The sequence below is a fragment of the Somniosus microcephalus genome, chromosome 11 (assembly GCF_052327205.1).
Source record: "Somniosus microcephalus isolate GS21.2 chromosome 11, FLI_Smic_1.0, whole genome shotgun sequence".
Lineage (NCBI taxonomy): Eukaryota > Metazoa > Chordata > Chondrichthyes > Squaliformes > Somniosidae > Somniosus > Somniosus microcephalus.
The window spans coordinates 3,374,799-3,396,564 of record NC_140997.1 but is presented as its reverse complement, the minus strand read 5'-3'; the positions used below and the strand labels follow the sequence as shown (position 1 = coordinate 3,396,564).

Below are 21,766 nucleotides of genomic sequence, written 5' to 3'. Positions count from 1 at the left end.
TCCCTCTACACTGTCCCATCAAACACTCCCAGGGCAGGTACAGCACGGGTTAGATACAGAGTAAAGCTCCTTCTACACTGTCCCATCAAACACTCCCAGGGCAGGTACAGCACGGGTTAGATACAGAGTAAAGCTCCCTCTACACTGTCCCATCAAACACTCCCAGGGCAGGTACAGCACGGGTTAGATACAGAGTAAAGCTCCCTCTACACTGTCCCATCAAACACTCCCAGGGCAGGTACAGCACGGGTTAGATACAGAGTAAAGCTCCCTCTACACTGTCCCATCAAACACTCCCAGGGCAGGTACAGCACGGGTTAGATACAGAGTAAAGCTCCCTCTACACTGTCCCATCAAACACTCCCAGGGCAGGTACAGCACGGGTTAGATACAGAGTAAAGCTCCCTCTGCACTGTCCCATCAAACACTCCCAGGGCAGGTACAGCACGGGTTAGATACAGAGTAAAGCTCCCTCTACACTGTCCCATCAAACACTCCCAGGGCAGGTACAGCACGGGTTAGATACAGAGTAAAGCTCCCTCTACACTGTCCCATCAAACCCTCCCAGGGCAGGTACAGCACGGGTTAGATACAGAGTAAAGCTCCCTCTACACTGTCCCCTCAAACACTCCCAGGGCAGGTACAGCACGGGTTAGATACAGAGTAAAGCTCCCTCTACACTGTCCCATCAAACCCTCCCAGGGCAGGTACAGCACGGGTTAGATACAGAGTAAAGCTCCCTCTACACTGTCCCCTCAAACACTCCCAGGGCAGGTACAGCACGGGTTAGATACAGAGTAAAGCTCCCTCTACACTGTCCCATCAAACACTCCCAGGGCAGGTACAGCACGGGTTAGATACAAGCCTATCCAATCTTTCCTCATAGCTAAAATTCCCCAGTCCAGGCAACATCCTTGTAAATCACCTCTGTACCCTCTCTAGTGCAATCACATCCTTCCTGTAATGTGGTGACCAGAACTGCACGCAGTATTCTAGCTGCGGCCTAACTAGTGTTTTATACAGTTCAAGCATAACCCCCCTGCTCTTATATTCTATGCCTCAGCTAATAAAGGGAAGTATCCCGTATACCTTCTTAACCACCTTATCTACCTGTCCTGCTACCTTCAGGGATCTGTGGACATGCACTCCAAGGTCCCCCTGATCTTCTGCACTTCTCAGTATCCTACCATTAATTGTGTATTCCCTTGCCTTGTTAGCCCTCCATAAATGCATTACCACACACTTCTCCGGATTGAATTCCATTTGCCACTGTTCTGCCCACCTGACCAGTCCATTGATATCTTCCTCCAGTCTACAGCTTTCTTCCTCACTATCAGTCACACGGCCAATTTCTGTATCATCTGCAAACTTCCTAGTCATTCCCCCTACAGGAAGTCTAAATCATTGATATATACCACAAAAAGCAAGGGGCCCAGTACTGAGCCCTGCGGAACCCCACTGGGAACAGCCTTCCAGTCACATAGTTGAGGTCGAAGATCAGCCATGATCTCATTGAATGGCGGAGCAGGCTCGAGGGGCCGAATGGCCGACTCCTGCTTCTGTTTCTTATGTTCTTATGTCACAAAAATACCCGTCAACCATTACCCTTTCCTTCCTGCCACTGAGCCAATTTCGGATCCAACTTGCCACTTTCCCTTGGATCCCATGGGCTTTTACTTTTCTGACCAGTCAGCCATGTGGGACCTTGTCGAAAGCCTCGCTAAAATCCATGTAGACTACATCAAATGCGCTACCCTCATTGACCCTCCTTGTTACCTCCTCAAAAAATTCAATCAAGTTAGTCAGACACAACTATCCCTTAACAAATCCATGCTGACTGTTCTTGATTAAGACGATTAATACGGTCCTTCAGAATTTTTTCCAATAATTTGCCCACCACCGAGGTTAGGCTGACTGGCCTGTAATTACTCGGTCTATCCCTTTCTCCCTTTTTAAACAACGGTACCACGTTAGCAGTCCTCCAGTCCTCCGGCACCACACCTGTAGCCAGAGAGAATTGGAAAATGATGTTCAGAGCCTCTGCTATTTCCTCCCTGCCTCTCTTAACAGCCTGGGATCATCTATCTCTCTCTCCCTCTCTCCCTCTCTCTCTCTCTCTCTCTCTCTCGGAATACATCCTATTGTATCTTGATTCCATTTTATCCACTTCAAGGTTCTACCCTAGAAACTAATTCCATGACTCTCTTACCCTTGGGTGGAAAAGTTCCTTACGACTTCCCTGCTTACTCCTCCTGTTTAACTTCTGTCCATCTGCGATTCTCCATAACCAGCATCAAGTTGGTCAATTCGTTTCACTACCCCCGCCCTTCACACAACCTCAACCACTTTTGCAGTGTCGGACCCCACGGGGAACTTCTGATCTGCAGTATTGTTCATTTTGGATTTCATAATTCAAACTTCTGAACAGAATCTTTCTCTCCACAGTAAAACTTCTTGCACCGTTCAATCTGACCATCTCGCAAGACGCCCCCTGCGAAATGTACAACTTCTCCTGGCTAATGGCCTACGGTGAGGAGCACTATTTAGAGGACTTCGACTACGAGCTGAGATTCAAGAGAACACAAGATAGATGGGAGGTAGGACTGCGGCCTAATCCCTCTCTGATACTTAACATTAACTTTCCCTCGTCCCAGAGGTTCCGTCCATTGTACCCGCACGGCACTGTCAGTGTATTCGTTGCCCTCCCCTTTGGTACTAAAAGCACCGACACACCCTGGGGTACGGGTCCCAAACACTGACTCTCACTGGGGTACGGGTCCCAAACACTGACTCTCACTGGGGTACGGGTTCCACAGACACTGACTCTCACTGGGGTACAGTTCCACACACACTGACTCTCACTGGGGTACAGTTACACACACACTGACTCTCACTGGGGTACAGTTCCACAGGCACTGACTCTCACTGGGGTACAGTTACACACACACTGACTCTCACTGGGGTACAGGTCCCACACACTGACTCTCACTGGGGTACAGTTACACACACACTGACTCTCACTGGGGTACAGTTCCACAGGCACTGACTCTCACTGGGGTACAGTTACACACACACTGACTCTCACTGGGGTACAGTTACACACACACTGACTCTCACTGGGGTACAGGTCCCACACACTGACTCTCACTGGGGTACAGTTACACACACACTGACTCTCACTGGGGTACAGTTCCACAGGCACTGACTCTCACTGGGGTACAGTTACACACACACTGACTCTCACTGGGGTACAGTTACACACACACTGACTCTCACTGGGGTACAGTTACACACACACTGACTCTCACTGGGGTACAGTTCCACAGACACTGACTCTCACTGGGGTACAGTTCCACAGACACTGACTCTCACTAGGGTACGGGTTCCACACACACTGACTCTCACTGGGGTACAGTTCCACACACACTGACTCTCACTGGGGTACAGTTCCACACACACTGACTCTCACTGGGGTACTGTTCCACAGACACTGACTCTCACTGGGGTACGGGTTCCACAGACACTGACTCTCACTGGGGTACAGGTCCCACACACTGACTCTCACTGGGGTACAGTTCCACACACACTGACTCTCACTGGGGTACTGTTCCACAGACACTGACTCTCACTGGGGTACGGGTTCCACAGACACTGACTCTCACTGGGGTACAGTTCCACAGACACTGACTCTCACTGGGGTAGGGTTCCACACACACTGACTCTCACTGGGGTACAGTTCCACACACACTGACTCTCACTGGGGTACAGTTCCACACACACTGACTCTCACTGGTGTACGGGTTCCACATGCACTGACTCTCACTGGGGTACAGTTCCACAGGCACTGACTCTCACTGGGGTACGGGTTCCACATGCACTGACTCTCACTGGGGTACAGTTCCACAGACACTGATTCTCACTGGTGTACAGTTCCACCGACACTGACTTTCACTGGGGTACAGTTCCACAGACACTGTCTCTCACTGGGGTACAGTTCCACAGACACTGACTCTCACTGGGGTACAGTTCCACAGACACTGTCTCTCACTGGGGTACAGTTCCACAGACACTGACTCTCACTGGGGTACAGTTCCACAGACACTGATTCTCACTGGGGTACAGTTCCACAGACACTGACTCTCACTGGGGTACAGTTCCACAGACACTGACTCTCACTGGGGTACTGGTTCCACAGACACCGACTCTCACTGGGGTACAGTTCCACAGACACTGACTCTCACTGGTGTACGGGTCCCACAGACACTGACTCTCACTGGGGTACAGTTCCACAGACACTGACTCTCACTGGGGTACAGTTCCACAGACACTGACTCTCACTGGGGTACAGTTCCACAGACACTGACTTTCACTGGGGTACAGTTCCACAGACACTGGCTCTCACTGGGGTACGGGTTCCACAGACACTGACTCTCACTGGGGTACAGTTACACAGACACTGACTCTCACTGGGGTACAGTTACACAGACACTGACTCTCACTGGGGTATGGATATTAAATGGTACAGGGAGTGAGGGGGAGAGTGGGATTGGATTGGGTGGGATATTAAACGGTGTGGGGAGTGAGGGGGAGAGTGGGATTAGACTGGGTGGGATATTAAAGGGTACGGGGAGTGAGGGGGAGAGTGGGATTAGACTGGGTGGGATATTAAAGGGTGTGGGGAGTGAGGGGGAGAGTGGGATTAGACTGGGTGGGATATTAAAGGGTACGGGGAGTGAGGGGGAGAGTGGGATTAGACTGGGTGGGATATTAAAGGGTACGGGGAGTGAGGGGAAGAGTGGGATTAGACTGGGTGGGATATTAAAGGGTGCGGGGAGTGAGGGGGAGAGTGGGATTAGACTGGGTGGGATATTAAAGGGTGTGGGTAGTGAGGGGGAGAGCGGGATTAGACTGGGTGGGATATTAAAGGGTACGGGGAGTGAGGGGGAGAGTGGGATTAGACTGGGTGGGATATTAAAGGGTGCAGGGAGTGAGGGGGAGAGTGGGATTAGATTGAGTGGGATATTAAATGGTATGGGGAGTGAGGGGGAGAGTGAGATTGGACTGGGTGGGATATTAAAGGGTGCGGGGAGTGAGGGGGAGAGTGGGATTAGACTGGGTGGGATATTAAAGGGTACGGGGAGTGAAGGGGAGAGTGGGATTAGACTGGGTGGGATATTAAAGGGTACGGGGAGTGAGGGGGAGAGTGGGATTAGACTGGGTGGGACATTAAAGGGTACGGGGAGTGAGGGGGAGAGTGGGATTAGACTGGGTGGGATATTAAAGGGTGCGGGGAGTGAGGGGGAGAGTGGGATTAGACTGGGTGGGATATTAAAGGGTGCGGGGAGTGAGGGGGAGAGTGGGATTAGGCTGGGTGGGATATTAAAGGGTGCGGGGAGTGAGGGGGAGAGTGGGATTAGACTGGGTGGGATATTAAAGGGTGCGGGGAGTGAGGGGGAGAGTGGGATTAGACTGGGTGGGATATTAAAGGGTACGGGGAGTGAGGGGGAGAGTGGGATTTGACTGGGTGGGATATTAAAGGGTGCGGGGAGTGAGAGCGAGAGTGGGATTAGACTGGGTGGGATATTAAAGGGTACGGGGAGTGAGGGGGAGAGTGGGATTAGACTGGGTGGGATATTAAAGGGTACGGGGAGTGAGGGGGAGAGTGGGATTAGACTGGGTGGGATATTAAAGGGTACGGGGAGTGAGGGGGTGAGTGGGATTAGACTGGGTGGGATATTAAAGGGTGCGGGGAGTGAGGGGGAGAGTGGGATTAGACTGGGTGGGATATTAAAGGGTGTGGGGAGTGAGGGGGAGAGTGGGATTAGACTGGTGGGATATTAAAGGGTGCGGGGAGTGAGGGGGAGAGTGGGATTAGACTGGGTGGGATATTAAAGGGTACGGGGAGTGAGGGGGAGAGTGGGATTAGATTGGGTGGGATATTAGAGGGTATGGGGAGTGAGGGGGAGAGTGGGATTAGACTGGGTGGGCTATTAAAGGGTGCGGGGAGTGAGGGGGAGAGTGGGATTAGATTCGGTGGGATATAAGAGGGTATGGGGAGTGAGGGGGAGAGTGGGATTAGACTGGGTGGGCTATTAAAGGGTGCGGGGAGTTAGGAGAGAGTGGGATTAGACTGGGTGGGATATTAAAGGGTAGGGGAGTGAGGGGGAGAGTGGGATCAGACTGGGTGAGATATTAAAGGGTGCGGGGAGTGAGGCGAGAGTGGGATTAGACTGGGTGGGATATTAAAGGGTACGGGGAGTGAGGGGGAGAGTGGGATTAGACTGGGTGGGATATTAAAGGGTGCAGGGAGTGAGGGGAAGAGTGGGATTAGACTGGGTGGGATATTAAAGGGTGCGGGGAGTGAGGGGGAGAGTGGGATTGGACTGGGTGGGATATTAAAGGGTACGGGGAGTGAGGGGAGATGGGGATTAGACTGGGTGGGATATTAAAGGGTGCGGGGAGTGAGGGGGAGAGTGGGATTAGACTGGGTGGGATATTAAAGGGTACGGGGAGAGTGGGATTAGACTGGGTGGGATATTAAAGGGTGCGCGGAGTGAGGGGGAGAGTGGGATTAGACTGGGTGGGATATTAAAGGGTGTGGGGAGTGAGGGGGAGAGTGGGATTAGACTGGGTGGGATATTAAATGGTACGGGGAGTGAGGGGGAGAGTGGGATTAGACTGGGTGGGATATTAAAGGGTGCGGGGAGTGAGGGGGAGAGTGGGATTAGACTGGGTGGGATATTAAAGGGTGCGGGGAGTGAGGGGGAGAGTGGGATTAGACTGGGTGGGATATTAAAGGGTGCGGGGAGTGAGGGGGAGAGTGGGATTAGACTGGGTGGGATATTAAAGGGTGCGGGGAGTGTGGGATTAGACTGGGTGGGATATTAAAGGGTGCGGGGAGTGAGGGAGAGAGTGGGATTAGACTGGGTGGGATATTAAAGGGTGCGGGGAGTGAGGGGGAGAGTGGGATTAGACTGGGTGGGATATTAAAGGGTGCGGGGAGTGAGGGGGAGAGTGGGATTAGACTGGGTGGGATATTTAAGGGTGTGGGGAGTGAGGGGGAGAGTGGGATTAGACTGGGTGAGATATTAAAGGGTGCGGGGAGTGAGGGGGAGAGTGGGATTAGACTGAGTGGGATATTAAAGGGTGCGGGGAGTGAGGGGGAGAGTGGGATTAGACTGGGTGGGATATTAAAGGGTGCGGGGAGTGAGGGGGAGAGTGGGATTAGACTGGGTGGGATATTTAAGGGTGTGGGGAGTGAGGGGGGAGAGTGGGATTAGACTGGGTGGGATATTAAAGGGTACAGGGAGTGAGGGGGAGCGTGGGATTAGACTGGGTGGGGTATTAAAGGGAACGGGGAGTGAGGGGGAGAGTGGGATTAGACTGGGTGGGATATTAAAGGGTACGGGGAGTGAGGGGGAGAGTGGGATTAGACTGGGTGGGATATTAAAGGGTACGGGGAGTGAGGGGGAGAGTGGGATTAGACTGGGTGAGATATTAAAGGGTGTGGGGAGTGAGGGGGAGAGTGGGATTAGACTGGGTGGGATATTAAAGGGTGCGGGGAGTGAGGGGGAGAGTGGGATTAGACTGGGTGGGATATTAAAGGGTACGGGGAGTGAGGGGGAGAGTGGGATTAGACTGGGTGGGATATTAAAGGGTACGGGGAGTGAGGGGGAGAGTGGGATTAGACTGGGTGGGATATTAAAGGGTGTGGGGAATGAGGGGGAGAGTGGGATTAGACTGGGTGGGATATTAAAGGGTGCGGGGAGTGAGGGGGAGAGTGGGATTAGACTGGGTGGGATATTAGAGGGTACGGGGAGTGAGGGATTAGACTGGGTGGGATATTAAAGGGTACGGGGAGTGAGGGGGAGGGTGGGATTAGACTGGGCGGGATATTAAAGGGTGCGGGGTGAGGGGGAGAGTGGGATTAGACTGGGTGGGATATTAAAGGGTACGGGGAGTGAGGGGGAGGGTGGGATTAGACTGGGTGGGATATTAAAGGGTGCGGGGTGAGGGGGAGAGTGGGATTAGACTGGGTAGGATATTAAAGGGTACGGGGAGTGAGGGGGAGAGTGGGATTAGACTGGGTGGGATATTAAAGTGTGTGGGGAGTGAGGGGGAGAGTGGGATTAGACTGGGTGGGATATTAAAGGGTGTGGGGAGTGAGGGGGAGAGTGGGATTAGACTGGGTGGGATATTAAAGGGTGTGGGGAGTGAGGTGGAGAGTGGGATTAGACTGGGTGGGATATTAAAGGGTACGGGGAGTGAGGGGGAGAGTGGGATTAGACTGGGTGGGATATTAAAGGGTGTGGGGAGTGAGGGGGAGAGTGGGATTAGACTGGGTGGGATATTAAAGGATACAGGGAGAGAGGGGGAGAGTGGGATTAGACTGGGTGGGATATTAAAGGGTGCGGGGAGTGAGGGGGAGAGTGGGATTAGACTGGGTGGGATATTAAAGGGTGCGGGGAGTGAGGGGGAGAGTGGGATTAGACTGGGTCGGATATTAAAGAGTACGGGGAGTGAGGGGGAGAGTGGGATTAGATTGGGTGGGATATTAGAGGGTACGGGGAGTGAGGGGGTGAGTGGGATTAGACTGGGTGGGCTATTAAAGGGTGCGGGGAGTGAGGAGAGAATGGGATTAGACTGGGTGGGATATTAAAGGGTAGGGGAGTGAGGGGGAGAGTGGGATCAGACTGGGTGAGATATTAAAGGGTGCGGGGAGTGAGGCGAGAGTGGGATTAGACTGGGTGGGATATTAAAGGGTACGGGGAGAGTGGGATTAGACTGGGTGGGATATTAAAGGGTGCGCGGAGTGAGGGGGAGAGTGGGATTAGACTGGGTGGGATATTAAAGGGTGTGGGGAGTGAGGGGGAGAGTGGGATTAGACTGGGTGGGATATTAAAGGGTACGGGGAGTGAGGGGGAGAGTGGGATTAGACTGGGTGGGATATTAAAGGGTGCGGGGAGTGAGGGGGAGAGTGGGATTAGACTGGGTGGGATATTAAAGGGTGCGGGGAGTGAGGGGGAGAGTGGGATTAGACTGGGTGGGATATTAAAGGGTGCGGGGAGTGAGGGGGAGAGTGGGATTAGACTGGGTGGGATATTAAAGGGTGCGGGGAGTGTGGGATTAGACTGGGTGGGATATTAAAGGGTACGGGGTGTGAGGGGGAGAGTGGGATTAAACTGGGTGAGATATTAAAGGGTACGGGGAGTGAGGGGGAGAGTGGGATTAGACTGGGTGGGATATTAAAGGGTGTGGGGAGTGAGATTAGACTGGGTGAGACATTAAAGGGTACGGGGTGTGAGGGGGAGAGTGGGATTAAACTGGGTGAGATATTAAAGGGTACGGGGAGTGAGGGGGAGAGTGGGATTAGACTGGGTGGGATATTAAAGGGTGCGGGGAGTGAGGGGGAGAGTGGGATTAGACTGGTTGGGATATTAAAGGGTGCGGGGTGAGGGGGAGAGTGGGATTAGACTGGGTGGGATATTAAAGGGTGCGGGGAGTGAGGGGGAGAGTGGGATTAGACTGGGTGGGATATTTAAGGGTGTGGGGAGTGAGGGGGAGAGTGGGATTAGACTGGGTGAGATATTAAAGGGTGCGGGGAGTGAGGGGGAGAGTGGGATTAGACTGAGTGGGATATTAAAGGGTGCGGGGAGTGAGGGGGAGAGTGGGATTAGACTGGGTGGGATATTTAAGGGTGTGGGGAGTGAGGGGGAGAGTGGGATTAGACTGGGTGAGATATTAAAGGGTGTGGGGAGTGAGGGGGAGAGTGGGATTAGACTGGGTGGGATATTAAAGGGTGCGGGGAGTGAGGGGGAGAGTGGGATTAGACTGGGTGGGATATTTAAGGGTGTGGGGAGTGAGGGGGAGAGTGGGATTAGACTGGGTGGGATATTAAAGGGTACGGGGAGTGAGGGGGAGAGTGGGATTAGACTGGGTGAGATATTAAAGGGTGTGGGGAGTGAGGGGGAGAGTGGGATTAGACTGGGTGGGATATTAAAGGGTACGGGGAGTGAGGGGGAGAGTGGGATTAGACTGGGTGAGATATTAAAGGGTGTGGGGAGTGAGGGGGAGAGTGGGTTTAGACTGGGTGGGATATTAAACGGTGCGGGGAGTGAGGGGGAGAGTGGGATTAGACTGTGTGGGATATTAGAGGGTACGGGGAGTGAGGGGGAGAGTGGGATTAGACTGGGTGGGATATTAAAGGGTACGGGGAGTGAGGGGGAGGGTGGGATTAGACTGGGTGGGATATTAAAGGGTGCGGGGTGAGGGGGAGAGTGGGATTAGACTGGGTGGGATATTAAAGGGTACGGGGAGTGAGGGGGAGGGTGGGATTAGACTGGGTGGGATATTAAAGGGTGCGGGGTGAGGGGGAGAGTGGGATTAGACTGGGTAGGATATTAAAGGGTACGGGGAGTGAGGGGGAGAGTGGGATTAGACTGGGTGGGATATTAAAGGGTGTGGGGAGTGAGGGGGAGAGTGGGATTAGACTGCGTGGGATATTAAAGGGTGTGGGGAGTGAGGGGGAGAGTGGGATTAGACTGGGTGGGATATTGAAGGATACAGGGAGTGAGGGGAGAGTGGGATTAGACTGGGTGGGATATTAAAGGGTACGGGGAGTGAGGGGAGAGTGGGATTAGACTGGGTGGGATATTAAAGGGTGCGGGGAGTGAGGGGGAGAGTGGGATTAGACTGGGTGGGATATTAAAGGGTGCGGGGAGTGAGGGGGAGAGTGGGATTAGACTGGGTGGGATATTAAAGAGTACGGGGAGCGAGCGGGGAGTGTGGGATTAGACTGGGTGTGATATTAAAGGGTGCGGGGAGTGAGGGGGAGAGTGGGATTAGACTGGGTGGGATATTAAAGGGTGTGGGGAGTGAGGGGGAGAGTGGGATTAGACTGGGTGGGATATTAAAGGGTGCAGGGAGTGAGGGGGAGAGTGGGATTAGACTGGGTGGGATATTAAAGGGTGTGGGGCGTGAGGGGGAGAGTGGGATTAGACTGGGTGGGATATTAAAGGGTACGGGGAGTGAGGGGGAGTGGGATTAGACTGGGTGGGATATTAAAGGGTACGGGGAGTGAGGGGGAGAGTGGGATTAGACTGGGTGGGATATTAAAGGGTGCGGGGAGTGAGGGGGAGAGTGGGATTAGACTGGGTGGGATATTAAAGGGTACGGGGAGTGAGGGGGAGTGGGATTAGACTGGGTGGGATATTAAAGGGTGTGGGGAGTGAGGGGGAGAGTGGGATTAGACTGGGTGGGATATTAAAGGTTGCGGGGAGTGAGGGGGAGTGGGATTAGACTGGGTGGGATATTAAAGGGTGTGGGGAGTGAGGGGGAGAGTGGGATTAGACTGGGTGGGATATTAAAGGGTGCGGGGAGTGAGGGGGAGAGTGGGATTAGACTGGGTGAGATATTAAAGGGTGTGGGGAGTGAGGGGGAGAGTGGGATTAGACTGGGTGGGATATTAAAGGGTACGGGGAGTGAGGGGGAGAGTGGGATTCGACTGGGTGGGATATTAAAGGGTACAGGGAGTGAGGGGGAGAGTGGGATTAGACTGGGTGGGATATTAAAGGGTGTGGAGAGTGAGGGGGTGAGTGGGATTAGACTGGGTGGGATATTAAAGGGCACGGGGAGTGAGGGGGAGAGTGTGATTAGACTGGGTGGGATATTAAAGGATGCGGGGAGTGAGGGGGAGAGTGGGATTAGACTGGGTGGGATATTAAAGGGTGCGGGGAGTGAGGGGGAGAGTGGGATTAGACTGCGTGGGATATTAAAGGGTGTGGGGAGTGAGGGGGAGAGTGGGATTAGACTGGGTGGGATATTAAAGGGTACGGGGAGTGAGGGGGAGCGTGGGATTAGACTGGGTGGGATATTAAAGGGTACGGGGAGTGAGGGGGAGAGTGGGATTAGACTGGGTGGGATATTAAAGGGTGTGGGGAGTGAGGGGGAGAGTGGGATTAGACTGGGTGGGATATTAAAGGGTGCGGGGAGTGAGGGGGAGAGTGGGATTAGACTGGGTGGGATATTAAAGGGTACGGGGAGTGAGGGGGAGAGTGGGATTAGACTGGGTGGGATATTAAAGGGTACGGGGAGTGAGGGGGAGAGTGGGATTAGACTGGGTGGGATATTAAAGGGTGTGGGGAATGAGGGGGAGAGTGGGATTAGACCGGGTGGGATATTAAAGGGTGCGGGGAGTGAGGGGGAGAGTGGGATTAGACTGGGTGGGATATTAGAGGGTACGGGGAGTGAGGGGGAGAGTGGGATTAGACTGGGTGGGATATTAAAGGGTACGGGGAGTGAGGGGGAGGGTGGGATTAGACTGGGTGGGATATTAAAGGGTGCGGGGTGAGGGGGAGAGTGGGATATTAAAGGGTACGGGGAGTGAGGGGAAGAGTGGGATTAGACTGGGTGGGATATTGAAGGGTGCGGGGAGTGAGGGGGAGAGTGGGATTAGACTGGGTGGGATATTGAAGGGTGCGGGGAGTGAGGGGGAGAGTGGGATTAGACTGGGTGGGATATTAAAGGGTGCGGGGAGTGAGGGGGAGAGTGGGATTAGACTGGGTGGGATATTAAAGAGTACGGGGAGCGAGCGGGGAGTGTGGGATTAGACTGGGTGTGATATTAAAGGGTGCGGGGAGTGAGGGGGAGAGTGGGGATTAGACTGGGTGGGATATTAAAGGGTGTGGGGAGTGAGGGGGAGAGTGGATTAGACTGGGTGGGATATTAAAGGGTGCGGGGAGTGAGGGGGAGAGTGGGATTAGACTGGGTGGGATATTAAAGGGTGCGGGGAGTGAGGGGGAGAATGGGATTAGACTGGGTGGGATATTAAAGGGTGTGGGGAGTGAGGGGGAGAGTGGGATTAGACTGGGTGGGATATTAAAGGGTGTGGGGAGTGAGTGGGAGAGTGGGATTAGACTGGGTGGGATATTAAAGGGTGCGGGGAGTGAGGGGGAGTGGGATTAGACTGGGTGGGAAATTAAAGGGTTGTGGGGAGTGAGGGGGAGAGTGGGATTAGACTGGGTGGATATTAAAGGGTGCGGGGAGTGAGGGGGAGTGGGATTAGACTGGGTGGGATATTAAAGGGTGTGGGGAGTGAGGGGGAGAGTGGGATTAGACTGGGTGGGATATTAAAGGGTACGGGGAGCGAGGGGGAAGAGTGGGATTAGACTGGGTGGGATATTAAAGGGTACGGGGAGTGAGGGGGAGTGGGATTAGACTGGGTGGGATATTAAAGGGTGTGGGGAGTGAGGGGGAGAGTGGGATTAGACTGGGTGGGATATTAAAGGGTGCGGGGAGTGAGATTAGACTGGGTGGGATATTAAAGGGTGTGGGGAGTGAGGGGGAGAGTGGGATTAGACTGGGTGGGATATTAAAGGGTGCGGGGAGTGAGGGGGAGAGTGGGATTAGACTGGGTGAGATATTAAAAGGGTGCGGGGAGTGAGGGGGAGAGTCGGATTAGACTGGGTGGGATATTAAAGGGTACGGGGAGTGAGGGGGAGAGTGGGATTAGACTGGGTGGGATATTAAAGGGTACGGGGAGTGAGGGGGAGAGTGGGATTCGACTGGGTGGGATATTAAAGGGTACGGGGAGTGAGGGGGAGAGTGGGATTAGACTGGGTGGGATATTAAAGGGTGTGGAGAGTGAGGGGGTGAGTGGGATTAGACTGGGTGGGATATTAAAGGGTGCGGGGGAGTGAGGGGAGAGTGGGATTAGACTGGGTGGGATATTAAAGGGTACGGGGAGTGAGGGGGAGCGGAGGATTAGACTGCGTGGGATATTAAAGGGTACGGGGAGTGAGGGGGAGTGTGGGATTAGACTGGGTGGGATATTAAAGGGTGCGGGGAGTGAGGGGGAGAGTGGGATTAGACTGGGTGGTTTATCTGGACTGGACAGGCTGAGTGCTGCAACATTCTCTGGCCCCGCGTCTGCTTCGCTCCATTCCCGGGTTTATCCCAGGTGTGAGTGTCGCCCTGGAGCCTCCGGCACTGCCTCTTCCTGACAGGAGAATCGTTTCCTCCCAATTCTGGGGCTCCCTCCACGTCCCGCATTGAGGGGAGGGTTTGAGTCGTTAATGTGCCTCTCCCCTCGGGGGCTCTCGGGGCCTTTTGGAAGGAGCCCGGTTGCCGAGGAGATGGAGTCACGGTCCGCAGGAAGCCGCCGGTTCAGTTGCAATGATTAATGAAGCGATTGCCTTCCATTGACAGCCTCAGAAGCTCAAGCGTGTGTCCAGTAACCAGAGGATTGTGCCGCTGGAGCGCTCAGAGCTGGAGTCGGACACGGAGCATTCGGCGCAGATCCGGAGCCGCCCTGCCCAGGGCTCTGGGTACAGCGGCACCTGGAGCGACTGGAGCCCCCCGTCAAGTGGAGGACAGGTTAGTCACACACTGAGAGTCTCCAGCCCCGATCCTGGGCAGCATCGGACAATGCTGAGCTACCACAACCCTGACCTGAACTCCATGTTAGCAGAATATCAGGGAGGGGAGGAGAGGAGAGGAGGGGGGAGTGGGGGAGGGGGAGGGGAGAGTGGGGGAGAGTGAGTGCGAGGGGGCCCATGGGGTGGGAGGGTGAGAGGGGTAAGGAGGGGGAGAGTGGAGGAGGGGGTGAGGGGAGAGTGGGGGAGGGCGAGAATGGGGGAGGGGGAGAATGGGGGAGAGTGGGGGAGGGGGTGAGGGGAGAGTGGGGGAGGGGAGAGTGGGGGGAGGGGGATGGGAGAGTGAGGGGGGTGGGGAGGCGAGGGTGAGGGGTGTGAGAGAGGGGTGGGGGGTGAGGGGAGAGTGGGGGAGGGGGAGGGGAGAGTGGGGTAGGGGGGAGGGGAGAGTGGGGGAGGGGGAGAATGGGGGAGGGGTGAGGGGGAGAGTGGGGTAGGGGAGAGTGGGGGAGGGGGAGAATGGGGAGGGGTGAGGGGAGAGTGGGGGAGGGTGATGGGAGAGTGGGGTAGGGGAGAGTGGGTGAGGGGAGAGTGGGGGAGGGGTGAGGGGAGAGTGGGGGAGGGTGAGGGGAGAGTGGGGGAGGGTGAGGGGAGAGTGGGGGAGTGGGGGAGGGGAGAGTGGGGGAGGGGGAGAGGTGAGGGGAGAGTGGGGGAGGGTGAGGGGAGAGTGGGGGAGGGGAGAGTGGGGTAGGGGTGAGGGGAGAGTGGGGGAGGGAGAGAGTGGGGGAGGGGTGAGGGGGAGAGTGGGGTAGGGGAGAGTGGGGGAGGGGGAGAATGGGGGAGGGGTGAGGGGAGAGTGGGGGAGGGTGATGGGAGAGTGGGGGAGGGTGAGGGAGAGTGGGGGAGTGGGGGAGGGGAGAGTGGGGGAGGGTGAGGGGAGAGTGGGGGAGGGGGAGGGGGAGAGTGGGGGAGTGGGGGAGGGGAGAGTGGGGGAGGGTGAGGGGAGAGTGGGGGAGTGGGGGAGGGGAGAGTGGGGGAGGGTGAGGGGAGAGTGGGGGAGGGGGAGGGGGAGAGTGGGGGAGGGTGAGGGGAGAGTGGGGGAGGGGGAGGGGGAGAGTGGGGAGGGTGAGGGGAGAGTGGGGGAGGGTGATGGGAGAGTGGGGTAGGGGAGAGTGGGGGAGGGGGAGAATGGGGGAGGGGTGAGGGGAGAGTGGGGGAGGGTGAGGGGAGAGTGGGGGAGGGTGAGGGGAGAGTGGGGGAGTGGGGGAGGGGAGAGTGGGGGAGGGTGAGGGGAGAGTGGGGGAGGGGGAGGGGGAGAGTGGGGGAGGGTGAGGGGAGAGTGGGGGAGGGGGAGGGGGAGAGTGGGGGAGGGTGAGGGGAGAGTGGGGGAGGGGGAGAGTGGGGGAGGGGAGAGTGGGGAGGGTGAGGGGAGAGTGAGGTGAGGGGCTGCGATGGGGAGGGGGTCCCGATCTGGGCCTCTCACTCTGCTCCCCGGTGTTATTGTTACTTTGATGAGACGCTAATTCTGGAGTGAGTCAGTGACCGGTAGAATCTTGTTTCCTGTTGTGTAAACTCTCCTCTGTCCCTCATGACATCACCCACTTTCCAGTGGGTCAGGGTAGCTTTGTTCCCCCTCGCTCCCCAGCCCCCCTCTGATCCCGAGGGTAGCCTCCTCGTTCTGGGGTTCAGTTCCACCGGCTCCGCCAGTTCCTGACCAAGTGGCCCTTCTCCGAGTGTTGGCAGGGTCAGAGGTCGCAGAGGCCTGCTTGGCCGAATACAGCCAAGGGGCCGCAGGGAGGGGGGAACTAAAGACAATCACTATCACTAAGGAAATAGTACTTGGTAAAATAATGGGACTAAAAGACGACAAGTCCCCTGGACCTGATGGCCTGCATTCCAGGGTCTTAAAAGAGGTGGCTGCAGAGATAGTGGATGCATTGGTTGCAATATACCAAAATTCCCTGGACTCTGGAGCGGTCCCAGCGGATTGGAAAACCGCTAATGTAACGCCCCTATTTAAGAAAGGAGGGAGACAGTAAGCAGGAAACTACAGACCAGTTAGCCTAACATCTGTTGTTGGGAAAATGCTGGAGTCCTTCATTAAGGAAGCAGTAGCAGGGCATTTGGAAAATCATAATGTAGTCAAGCAGAGCCAGCATGGTTTTAGGAAAGGGAAATCATGTTTAACAAACTTGCTGGAGTTCTTTGAGGATGTAACGAGCAGGGTGGATAAAGGGGAACCAGTAGATGTAGTGTATTTGGATTTCCAGAAGGCATTCGATAAGGTGCCACATAAAAGGTTACTGCACAAGATAAAAGCTCACAGAGTTGGGGGTAATATATTAGCATGGATAGAGAATTGGCTAACTAACAGAAAGCAGAGAGTCGGGATAAATGGGTCATTTTCCGGTTGGCAAACAGTAACTAGTGGGGTGCCACAGGGATCGGTGCTGGGGCCTCAACTATTTACAATCTACATTAATGACTGGGATGAAGGGACCGAGTGTAATGTAGCCAAGTTTGAGGATGATACAAAGATGGGTGGGAAAGCAAATTGTGCAGAGGACTCAAAGAACCTGCAAAGGGATAGAGACAGGCTAAGTGAGTGGGCAAACATTTGGCAGATGGAGTATAATGTGGGAAAGTGCGAGGTTATCCACTTTGGCAGGAAAAATAAAAAAGCCAATGATTATTTAAATGGAGAGAGATTACAAAATGCTACAGTTCAGAGGGACCTGGGGGTCCTTGGACATGAAACACAAAGGGCTAAAAATTCGGTGGCGCCGCGTTTGGGGCACCAAGCTCGCCTGGGCGCCGGAATTTGTGCTCCGGGCGGAGCCGCTTGCGCCCTCCCGATATTCAGTTTCAGCGCCCCAAACGGAAGCAGGGCGCTGCTCGAGGTGCCCCGTGTCCTGCTTGGGGCGCTCAAACTGAATATCGCAGCGCTACGTGCCGCAGCGCCACATGCTGCGGCACGGCGCGCTGCGGTACTGCGGGCCTTCCTCCCCTTCTTAAGGGGGAGGGGCCTGCACCAGCGCGATGACCAATCGCGAGTGCCGGCAAAAGAGCCCGGCACCGAGGAGAAGTGCCGGGCGCTCGGGACACAGCCGGCACTGCCCGGGGCGGGGGGGGGGGAGATCAGGAGGCCGGGGAGGGCGGCGCGAGGAGGTGCTGGCAGGCGGCCATCGAAAAAAATGGCCACCCCGCACCTCCCCCTTAAGTAACGCCACTACCGCCACAGGTAAGCCCCTCTGTACCGGTCGCGAATTGCGACTGGCGCTACAGTGGGGGGCGCGACCCAATATTGCGCTCGGGGCGGTAGCGGGGCGCTGCGCACACTGATGATGTCATCGGTGGCGGCGCAGCGCTACAGGCTAACGCCGCCATTAGCGCCCCGCTAAATATTGTGGGAGGCGTGGCCAGTGGCGCTAAAGTCACTGAGTGCCCTCTTTAGGCGCTAACTGGTGGCGCAGCCGACCGAATTTCTAGGCCAAAAAGTTAGCCTGCAGGTACAGCAAGTAATCAAAAAGGCAAATGGAATGTTGGCCTTTATTGCAAGGGGGTTGGAGTATAAAAGCAGGGAAGTCCGGCTACAACTGTACAGAGTATTGGTGAGACCACACCTGGAGCACTGCGTACAGTTTTGGTTTCCTTATTTAAGGAAGGCTATACTTACATTGGAGGCAGTTCAGAGACGATTCACTCGGTTAATTCCAGAGATGAGGTGGTTGACTTATGAAGAAAGGTTGAGCAGGCTGGGCCTATACTCACTGGAATTTAGAAGAATGAGAGATGATCTTATTGAAACATATAAGATACTGAGGGGGCTCGACAGGGTAGATGCAGAGAGGATGTTTCCCCTCGTGGGGAAATCTAGAACTCGGGGGCACAGTTTCAGAATAAAGGGTCGCCCTTTTAGAACTGAGATGAGGAGGAATTTCTTCTCTCAGAGGGTCGTAAATCTGTGGAATTCTCTGCCCCAGAGAGCGGTGGAGGTTGGGTCATTAAATACATTTAAGGTGGAGATAGACAGATTTTTGCAAGATAAGGGAGTGAAGGGTTATGGGGAGCGGGCAGGGAAGTGGCTTTGAGCCCAAGATCAACCATGATCTTATTGAATGGCGGAGCAGGCTCGAGGGGCCAAGTGGCCTATTCCTGCTCCTATTTCCTATGTACAGGAGCACTGGTCTATCCCCCACTCCTGCCCAGCAGACTCTTGCCTGGGGTACAGTTACACCAGTGCCAGTCCCTCACCTAAGCGTACATCCTTCATGTGTGAGCCTAAACAGTGAGTGTCTGGCGGCTGTTTGACTATGGTGAGCGTCGCAGGTCAGCCCACTTCAATGGTTGCTCTCCCGCCCCCCGCTCGTATCTGCATATCCCAGCCAGCTGCCTCAATAGTGATCGAGCACTGGGACACTGGCTGCTGTGTCCTCACTCCATTACCCAGGCACAACCAGGCCAGGTATCCGAGCAGCTGCTTGTACAGCACTGGTCTGGGCCTGGGTCTGGATCTGGGTCTGGGTCTGGGCCTGGGTCTGGGCCTGGGTCTGGGTCTGGGCCTGAGTCTGGGTCTGGGTCTGGGTCTGGGTCTGGGCCTGGGTCTGGGTCTGGGCCTGAGTCTGGGCCTGGGTCTGGGTCTGGGTCTGGGCCTGGGTCTGAGTCTGGGTCTGGGCCTGGGTCTGGGCCTGGGTCTGGCTCTGGCTCTGGGTCTGGGCCTGGGTCTGGGCCTGGGTCTGGGTCTGGGCCTGGGTCTGGCTCTGGCTCTGGGTCTGAGTCTGGGTCTGGGCCTGGGTCTGGGCCTGGGTCTGGCTCTGGCTCTGGGTCTGGGCCTGGGTCTGGGCCTGGGTCTGGGTCTGGGCCTGGGTCTGGCTCTGGCTCTGGGCCTGGGTCTGGGTCTGGGTCTGGGTCTGGGCCTGGGTCTGGGTCTGGGCCTGAGTCTGGGCCTGGGTCTGGGTCTGGGTCTGGGCCTGGGTCTGAGTCTGGGTCTGGGCCTGGGTCTGGGCCTGGGTCTGGCTCTGGCTCTGGGTCTGGGCCTGGGTCTGGGCCTGGGTCTGGGTCTGGGCCTGGGTCTGGCTCTGGCTCTGGGTCTGGCTCTGGGTCTGGCTCTGGGTCTGGGTCTGAGTCTGGGTCTGGGTCTGGGTACAAGCCTTCAGAAAGCACCATTAAAACTGCCACCTTTAATTGAACAACCTTGACTTTCTCTGTACTCTCCAGCGACCTGCAAGACAGATCTTGACCAGAACCCCTGGCTCCCACTGCTCTGCTTCCTTGTACCTGCGCTGATTCTTGTCGTGGTATCCGTGGCATGTAATGTACCCCAAAGGTAAGACCACCTGGCATCTCCCTCACCTCCTGCACCGTGCACTAGTTCTTTCACAGCCCAGATTCAGTAGGTAGGATGTGGGAATGATGGCGCCTTACCTCCTGCTTCACTCCCGCTGTACAATGCAGTAACTTCCCTGTTACTGTCTTTCTGTGTGTGACTCCCCATAGAGACACTCTGACACATACACTCCCCAAACCCTCTCCCGCTCTCTCTCCTGATCCCTCTCCCACTCTCTCTCCTAAACCCTCTCCCACTCTTTCTTGGACTCTCCCGGTCTCTCCTCGACTGTCAGCTCTCAGTTGTGCTGCGGTGTTGCAGAAATAACCAGAGTTGATGAGATGCTGCAGAGGAGTGTAGATTATGAATCTTATTATAGAGATCAATTTCAGAGAAACTTGAGATCGTCACTCATTCCTGGGATGTCTGCAGTTTGTAGAGAGGCTGATCTCACCCTAACGATTCCAATCGATTAATAACTGAAACTGACCTGCAGTAAACTTATTGCAATCCTAAATAATGAACGTCTGAAATGTTCTATTCCACCACATCCTCACTCAACCGTCTCAACTGGTCCTTTCAATCAACACAATCAAACAGAAATACAACGTTGGTGGAGCTGAAAAGCATCACCGTGGGGAGTGTGACCGAGTTGAGCAGTTGCCTCTCAGGTTACTTTCCACACAGTGTGTCATCCATGAGTTTAAATCCCTCCATGTCCTCGTCCCTCCCTATTGCTTTAACCTCCTCCAGCCCCACAACCCTCCAATATCTCTGCGCTCCTCCAATTATACAGAATCCCAATGGGCCAAACCCCTTCCCATTCACTCCCATTGTACACAATCCCAATGGACCAAACCCCTTCCCACTCACTCCCATTGTATAGAATCCCAATGGGCCAAACCCCTTCCCATTCACTCCCAGTGTACAGAATCCCAATGGGCCAAACCCCTTCCCATTCACTCCCAGTGTACAGAATCCCAATGGGCCAAACCCCTTCCCATTCACTCCCAGTGTACAGAATCCCAATGGACCCAAACCCCTTCCCATTCACTCCCATTGTACAGAATCCCAATGGACCCAAACCCCTTCCCATTGCTCCCATTGTACAGAATCCCAATGGACCAAACCCCTTCCCATTCACTCCCATTGTACAAATCCCAATGGACCAAACCCCTTCCCATTCACTCCCACTGTACAGAATCCCAATGGACCAAACCCCTTCCCACTCACTCCCATTGTACAGAATCCCAATGGACCCAAACCCCTTCCCATTCACTCCCATTGTATAGAATCCCAATGGACTCCCATTGTACAGAATCCCAATGGACCAAACCCCTTCCCATTCACTCCCACTGTACAGAATCCCAATGGACCAAACCCCTTCCCATTCACTCCCATTGTACAGGATCCCAATGGGCCAAACCCCTTCCCATTCACTCCCATTGTACAGAATCCCAATGGACCAAACCCCTTCCCATTCACTCCCATTGTACACAATCCCAATGAACCAAACCCCTTCCCATTCACTCCCATTGTACAGAATCCCAATGGAACAAACCCCTTCCCACTCACTCCCATTGTACACAATCCCAATGGACCACACCCCTTCCCATTCACTCCCATTGTACACAATCCCAATGGACCCAAACCCCTTCCCACTCACTCCCACTGTACAGAATCCCAATGGACCAAACCCCTTCCCACTCACTCCCACTGTACAACATCCCAATGGACCAAACCCCTTCCCATTCACTCCCATTGTACAGAATCCCAATGGGCCAAACCCCTTCCCATTCACTCCCATTGTACAGAATCCCAATGGGCCAAACCCCTTCCCACACACTCCCACTATACAGAATCCCAATGGTCCAAACCCCTTCCCATTCACTCCCAATGTACAGAATCCCAATGGACCCAAACCCCTTCCCATTCACTCCCATTGTACAGAATCCCAATGGACCACACCCCTTCCCATTCACTCCCATTGTACACAATCCCAATGGACCCAAACCCCTTCCCACTCACTCCCACTGTACAGAATCCCAATGGACCAAACCCCTTCCCACTC

At 54.9% G+C, this 21,766-nt stretch overlaps 1 protein-coding gene across 1 annotated transcript in view; it reads left to right on the top strand.

The window, feature by feature from the left end:
* LOC147110263 (interleukin-21 receptor-like) overlaps nt 1–21,766 on the top strand; it is a 107,064-nt gene that overhangs the window by 48,001 nt on the left and 37,297 nt on the right. Inside the window, 4 exon segments of the mRNA XM_086000050.1 lie at nt 2,446–2,597; nt 14,206–14,350; nt 14,353–14,373; nt 19,587–19,695. Of these exon segments, the coding sequence (XP_085856176.1) occupies nt 2,446–2,597; nt 14,206–14,350; nt 14,353–14,373; nt 19,587–19,695 (427 nt within the window).